The sequence below is a fragment of the Populus trichocarpa genome, chromosome 1 (genome assembly GCF_000002775.5).
Source record: "Populus trichocarpa isolate Nisqually-1 chromosome 1, P.trichocarpa_v4.1, whole genome shotgun sequence".
NCBI classification, from domain to species: Eukaryota; Viridiplantae; Streptophyta; class Magnoliopsida; order Malpighiales; family Salicaceae; genus Populus; species Populus trichocarpa.
This window is the reverse complement of record NC_037285.2, coordinates 30,361,539-30,369,043: the sequence shown is the minus strand read 5'-3', so window position 1 is coordinate 30,369,043 and position 7,505 is coordinate 30,361,539. Positions and strand designations below refer to the sequence as shown.

Sequence of the window (7,505 nt, the reverse complement as noted above, 5' to 3'; positions counted from 1 at the left end):
AAAAAAAATCGACGAAGATAATTTTGGAAAAAAATATCACAAAAAAAGAAAACACAAAAGAAACTGGAAAAAAACCATGTGAGGAAAAACTGTATCAATCTATAGTGTTTTGTGAGGAAAAACTTGTATTTACTTGTAATTGCAATTCTTAACCAGCTTAATATTTAAAAAATAAAATTGACAAAGATAATTTTAGGGAAAATCATTAAAAAAAACAGAAAAATACCATGTGGGAAAAAACACTGTAGCAATCAACAGTAATTTTCAAAAAAAGTTACAGTGTTTTCCTCATATATTGTAACTGTAATTTTAATCAGCTCAATATTAAAAAATAAAATAAAAAAAATAATTTCGGAGAAAAAAAAACATACGGAGAAACACTGTAGCAATCAACAATGTTTTAAAGAAAAAAATTACAAAACCAAATTCTCAACCAGCTCAATATTAAAAAAAAATCGACAAATATAATTTTAAAAAATAAAAAAATAAAATAGAAAAAACTATGTGGAAAAACATCGCAGCAATACACAATATTTTAAAGAAAAAAAATTACAAAGCAAAAATTTTAACCAGGTTAATATTTAAAAGGTAAAATCAACAAAAAATAAATTTGGAAATAAAATAAATGAAAAAAAAAATAGGAAAGTTGAAAAAAAAAAGCAAAAAAGGAAAAGTTAGAAAAAAAAAAAAGAAAAATCACTTAAATTATTGTTGTAATCCACAGTATTTTATGTGCGGAAAAACAGTAATTCCCCTGCATTTAGAGTATCTTGTAATAATTAGTGCCCTGGAAACCATACAATTTTAAGAGCGTCTAAGCCAATTATATATATATCCTACGTCCCCGGCCCCTCCCCCCAGAAAAAAGAAAAAAATTCAAGGTTTTTTTTTTCTTGTTTTCGCTTCCCTTTTACAAGTCTTGGTGAAATGAATGTTTTACATAAATTGCTAATTATAATCATTCTTCAAAGTTCTTGCCCAATAATTGGAGTATCAATTGAAAGTTTAAAGTAAACATAGCTAATGGTGAATTATACAAATATAGGATGCTAAGTTACTAGCTGGCGGCCATTTGTAAAATAGTTTTTATATTTTGGATCTAAATCCTAGATTTTTAGTTTCTTTATAAATTTTCAATTTTGAGACACATCATGTCAGAGGTACCCATTTCAGTTCTCGTACGGTGGAAAGATACCTACCAGCAATTCAACTTCTTTTCGTTGATGAAGAAAGGGCTGTATATATCCCGCGACCACCGAAATGTCCGTTATCCGACTCCGGAACACACGTTGCCACTTAATCAATATGATGTTATTCCTTGCATTCACTCTACTACTACTCTCCGATGCCGCTGCATCAAAATCAATAATCAAGTCCCTACCTGGCTTTGACGGTAACCTTCCATTTGTACTGGAAACAGGGTGAGTGTACGTACTTTTTCTCTTTTTGGTGCAAGGCTTTGTGAAGTTTATCCTGTTTTGATAATGATTTTCTGTGTCCAGGTATATTGGCGTGGGAGAATTGGAAGCCGTGCAGCTATTCTACTACTTCATCGAGTCTGAGAGGAGCCCAAAAGATGACCCTCTTGTGCTTTGGCTCACTGGTGGCCCTGGATGCTCTGCCCTGTCTGGAATTATATATGAAATTGGTGTGTGCGTGTCTTCATCTTTCTAACCCCATAATTCATGTTTTCAGTAACTACAATCTTCTTATCGTGCACTTTTTAAAACAGAAGTTTCTCTATTTCCTAATTCCTTTGGCAAAAATCCAAGAAATTTAAGGCTATTAAAAGTTTTACTAATGTTGGTTATGAATGAATAGGCCCGTTATCATTTGATTATGCAAAATCCAGCGGAGGAGGCAAACCTGTTTTGGCATTGAACCCATATTCATGGACAAAGGTCACAAATTTCTGCACCCTTGAATTATTTATTTGCAACTAAATGTAACTGTTGAAATTATGTTTCATGTAATGGTGCAGATTGCCAACATAATATTTGTAGATGCACCTGTTGGTACCGGATTTTCCTATTCAACAACATGGGAAGGCTACCATGTTAGTGATACAATATCAGCTGCAGAAACCTATGAGTTCTTAAGAAAGGTAAGGGAAAGTGTATTTTTAAATCGCAAGATATACAAGTTGTCTGTCAAGGAAAAGGAATGGCACAGAAAAGGGTTTTTTTTCTAATTAAAATTAGAGGTTTTTGGGTTTTTTTGCATAAATATTGAATACAACTGGAGACTGATTTATGGATATGCTAGAAAAACATAGTTTTATTGATCAATATTGACTTGCAATTTATACATCATAATGGAATCAGATTTGTTGAAAAATCTGCTAGCAAATGAGTTTGTTAAACAAAGAAATAGTGATAAGCATAAAAGGCATATTGACTAGTAATGTAAAACAACTGTTAAATTCAAAAGGTTGTTAGCAGTGCCATGAGTCATGCTAGTCAACAGAGGTAAATGCATAGTAGTAAACAAGCTAGTAATGTAAAACAATTTGGCTAACATTATGAGTTTGTGACACAGTGGCTTGTGGATCACCCTAAGTTTCTTACAAATCCACTCTATGTTGCTGGGGACTCCTATACAGGCATCGTTGCACCTATCATTGTCCAGGAGATTTCTGATGGTAGTATTTAATTAATTACTTCTGTCCCAAACACAACTTATCTTTCTTGTAATATTCAACCTCCATATGCATACATAAGTGTTTAATTTGTTTTTGTTTTATTTCTTGCAGGAAATGAAGTGGGACATCAGCCAACAATGAACCTCAAAGTACTCGATCAACTCTGAAAATCCAAATACGCATTAGTTACAAGTCCACAGCTGCGCCTTTGTTTTATTTTGTTTGTTTTACTTATTTATTTGCGTTGTAGTTGACAAGGTTGTACAACATGTTGGAACTCAGGGATATGTGCTTGGAAACCCACGTACAGATTATGAGATTCAAATCAATTCAATAGTTCCTTTTGCTCACCTAAAAGTGCTTATATCAGATAAACTCTACGAGGTAAATTCCCTCTCCTAGCTCTGCTCTTTAACTTCCCAGCTAGCTAGCTCTCATATAAGCAAAACTATTCTCATGTTTTTTTCCAGTCCTTCATGAAAAATTGCAAGGGTGAGTACTTAAATCCAGATCAAAGGAACGCATCGTGTATGGAAGACATATTAGCCATCAAGGAGGTGACTGATCAATTCATAAATCAAAACTCTGATAAACATTTTTTTTGCATCATGCTTGAAGTTTATGAACATGAAAGTTGACTTGTCTTTTGACTTTATATATAGTGCATTCGAAATTTATGTAATGCACACATTCTGGAACCTACATGCAAGGACATATCCCCAAAACCAGTGCCATTGAAATGGGATCCAAGGTTTCTCATAGCCGATGACGCTGATATTCTGCTATCAAGTCCCCGTGTTCCTGGACCTTGGTGCCGGGTACATTGAACTCTCTCTTTTCTTTTTTCTCTCTTACACATAAAAAATCATCGCATGCCTTGGTTATTAACCAGCTTATTGGCATGTAGAGTTACAATTATGTATACATTTATATGTGGGCTAATGATGAAACTGTTCGAGATGCTCTTCATATTCGCAAGGTATGCTTGCCCTATCAAGTCTATTACCTTCCAGATTCAAAATCACTCTGCTCATGGCGGAAAAAAAATAAAACTATCATGACCAGGGAACCATAAAGGATTGGAGAAGATGCAATAAGACCCTGGCCTATTCGTACAATGTCAAAAGTACTGTTGATTACCATCGGAACTTGACCAAGAAACCATATCGAGCTCTCATTTACAGGTAATGTTTATAATTTATGAACACATTATAAATTCTGAATTTTCCCATTTAGTGCAATCTTAACCATTGTTTTAACATGTGTAGTGGCGATCATGATATGCTTATCCCATACGTTGGTACGCTTGAATGGATAGAATCTCTGAATTTGACGATTAAGTATGACTGGGAACCATGGTTTGTTGATGGTCAAGTTGCAGGGTTAGTATCCATCATTTTACACCCTTTGATTTTATTTTTCAAAATCCAAACCAATGGGAATTTATCATAATTTTTTTAAAAAAATAGAACTTAGTTACAAATATTCAGAAAAACAATATACTTAAAAAAAGATAGAAAAAAAAGCAATATTTTTTTTTAAAAAAGGCTCATATTAATTTGTTTTTATTTTTCAATAAAGTTAAATTATCTCAAACATATAATTAATCATAAGATAATAAAATCTCTCGTTCATGATTTTATTAATAACAATTTTTTATTAGATGCTAATATTGTTCTAGTAATATTTTTAAACTAATATTAAATATCTTATAAAGGAAGATATTTGTAACTAAACTATCACCCTTTTTTTTAACTTCATGAAAATCTTTTAGTTTGGGTTTCTTTAATTTTATTTTTTAGATAATGATATTATTAATTAATTTACATATTTTTAACATGTGTCACGTCCATTTGAAACGGTAGAGATTATTTAAAAAAAAAACATAGAATGACAGAATCCAAAAAAAACAAAGGTACGTACGTACAGCAACTGGCATTAACTAATCCTTTTTTGTTTGTTGGGTCATCTTTAGATACGCAATGCTGTATGCAGACAATGTGCAAGATTACATAACATACGACCTGACATTTGGAACTGTGAAGGTAAGAACAGACATTAGCTTATCTAACTGTTTAATCTAAAAATATAAATAAGCAATTATGCTATCTTGAAAGCCTAATATTGGTGGTGGTAACTGTGAAGGTAAGAACAGACATTAGCTTTTTTATTATTATTATTTTCTCGATAGAATTGATAGTAACTGTTCATCTTTGTATCTCTAAACGTGTAATAGTAGTACTAATAATAATAATAATAACAATCTTAACCACCAAGATGATATATTATATTATTTCCCAGTAAAAAAACAATTATTATAATGCTACTTTAAGAGAATTATATGAATTGCCCAATAAGATACGGGCACTCATTATTTAGTAATCCAGTGAATATGCAGGGAATCCACAAAATCTACGGATAGAAACGAAATTATCGAAGGAAAACTTTTTTAAGTAAATCTACTATTTTTAATTATTGTGGATTTTTAATTTTAAGTAAGTAAATCTACAATTTTTTTAATTTAAAAACAATTTTGAAAAGTCAATTTTTTTTATTGCATATTTTTTTATAGTAAATGTATTTTGATTGAGTGTTTACTTGTTTTATTGTTTTTTACTCAAACAAACTTATATGGATACATGGTTTTGTACATGTTATGGTTTGTTTTAGATTTTGTAAAATTATATTTGTTTGTAAATTGTTGAAACTTATGTCGAATTATCGACATAGGTGTGTTGTAATGATATAAATAATGGCTTGTTTAATGAGTCTGTTTTATATTTTATCAATTTTATTGTTGAGTTATAATTTTTGTAAATTAATGTGTAAAAAATTGTATGCACGTAGATAATTGATAATGAATTAAGAGAAGTATGAAAGTAGGTTGATTATTTACTTAACTTAATTAATTAATACATATTGTTGTTATCATTGTTTGATATATATATATATATATATATATATATATATATATATATATATATATATATATATATGTTAAATAAAAGTTAAGGATAATCGTTCATGGATGTATAAGGATTCACCCCAAGGATTGCGGAGTATGGATTATTATAATGGCATTCAAGGTTTTAATAATTATGCAACATCTATTCCTAGAAATATTAGTGGAGGCAATATTAGATGTCCATGCAGAAGGTGTCAAAATAAAAAGTTTCTTCATCCAGATGTTGTAACGAAGCATCTTCTACATAAAGGGTTCATGGAGGAATACCTGTGTTGGTATGCATATGGAGAACCATTAGTTCCTCACGAGACCATGATAGAAAGGATAGATGGGTCAACTTCTAGTGCTAACAACATGCATGGAGTTGAAACTAACAACAGTAATCCTTATAGGACTATGGTTATGGATGTGATGAGAATAAATCAGGGTTATGCCAATCAATGTTGAATCGTAGATGAAGAACGTAATGCAAACGCGACCAGGTTTTTTTTATCTTTTAAAAGATTCTGATGAATCATTATGAGATGGCTGTACAAATCACAGTAAATTATCGGTCATTGCAAAGGTGTTTACCATCAAGTCGGATTATAGGTTGAGTGAGGCTAGTTATGACAGAATTGTCGAATGGGCGAGAAGCATTTTACCTGAAGGGAATAGGCTAAAAGAGAACTTCTAAGCTGCTAAGTCCATGATGAAACCCCTTAGTCTAGGATACCAGAAAATTGACATGTGTCCAAACTTCTGCATGTTGTACTACCTTGAAAATGTTGAGCTAACCAAGTGCAGGACGTGGGTATTCCCATTATAAACCCAGAACTAGCAGGGAAAAGACTCTTGTAAAACATAAAAAAAAACTTAGATACTTCTCAATCACACCTAGACTGTAGAGGTTATTCATGTAACCAAGGACTGATGAGCACATGACATGGCACTAATCATATAATGCAGTTGATAGAGTGATGGTGTACCTTTCCGACGGTGAAGCATGTAAACACTTTAACAGTGTGCATCCTCACTTTTCAGCTGAATCAAGGAACATTCATCTTGGGCTATGTACAAACGGATTCAATCCATTCGGGTCATTTGCTGCTCCTTATTCTTGTTGGCCGGTTATACTAATTGTTTACAACTTACCATCGGGGATGTGTATGAGGCCGGAATTCATGTTTTTATCTACGGTCATACCCAGTCTTAATAGTCAAGGCTGGAATATAGATGTTTGTCTTCAACTTTTGATTGATGAGTTGACGCAGTTGTGGTCCTCCGACGTATTGACTTATGATGTATCGACGAAACAAAATTTTCTTATGAGGGCAACTTTAATGTGGACTATCAATGATTTTTCACCTTATGAAATGGTTTTTGGTTGGAGCACGCATGGAAAACTAGCATGTACATACTGCATAGAAAACAACGAGGCATTCACGCTAATAAACGAGGGTAAAACATCTTTTTTTTACTGCCACCTGCATTTCTTGCCAATGGATCACAGGTACAGAAAGAAAAGAAAGGATTTTTTTTGTTGGCAAAGTTGAAAAGGATGTTGCACCCCCGCGTCTTTCCGGTAAAGAATTGTATAACGTGGTGTCAGAGTATGGTGACATTATGTTTGGTTTCCAATCCGGTAAGCAAAAGTTTCCTGGTTTTGGTTAGACTCATAACTGGGTAAAGCAAAATATTTTCTGGGAGCTTCCTTATTGGAAGACCAATCTCCTTCACTATAACCTTGACGTCATGCATATAAAAAAAGAACATGTTTGAGAACATTTTCAACATTGTCATGGACGTGAAGGGAAAAACAAATTAAGGATAACATCAAGGCTAGAATGGATATAACATTATTTTGTCACCGTAAAAATATGGAGTTGGTTTATGTTGGGTAACGAGTCACAAACCTCA

At 32.4% G+C, this 7,505-nt stretch overlaps 1 protein-coding gene across 5 annotated transcripts in view; it reads left to right on the top strand.

Annotated features, from left to right (window-relative positions):
- Positions 1–1,145: 1,145 nt before the first annotated feature.
- Positions 1,146–7,505, top strand: part of LOC18095168 (serine carboxypeptidase-like 18) — a 21,796-nt gene continuing 15,436 nt past the window's right edge. For 2 of the 5 annotated variants that reach the window (XM_052449975.1, XM_052449972.1), the window contains exons 1-11: positions 1,148–1,421; positions 1,503–1,648; positions 1,822–1,901; positions 1,982–2,104; positions 2,539–2,641; positions 2,753–2,790; positions 2,924–3,025; positions 3,112–3,198; positions 3,304–3,459; positions 3,549–3,620; positions 3,707–3,825. In XM_052449975.1, coding sequence (XP_052305935.1) covers positions 1,261–1,421; positions 1,503–1,648; positions 1,822–1,901; positions 1,982–2,104; positions 2,539–2,641; positions 2,753–2,790; positions 2,924–3,025; positions 3,112–3,198; positions 3,304–3,459; positions 3,549–3,620; positions 3,707–3,825 — 1,187 coding nt within the window. In that variant the 5' untranslated portion in view covers positions 1,148–1,260. Of the gene's footprint in view, positions 1,422–1,502; positions 1,649–1,821; positions 1,902–1,981; positions 2,105–2,538; positions 2,642–2,752; positions 2,791–2,923; positions 3,026–3,111; positions 3,199–3,303; positions 3,460–3,548; positions 3,621–3,706; positions 3,826–3,909; positions 4,024–4,616; positions 4,687–6,629; positions 6,741–7,505 lie in introns of those variants that run through there. The other 3 variants (XM_024602861.2, XM_052449974.1, XM_052449973.1) reach the window with 3 other exon arrangements.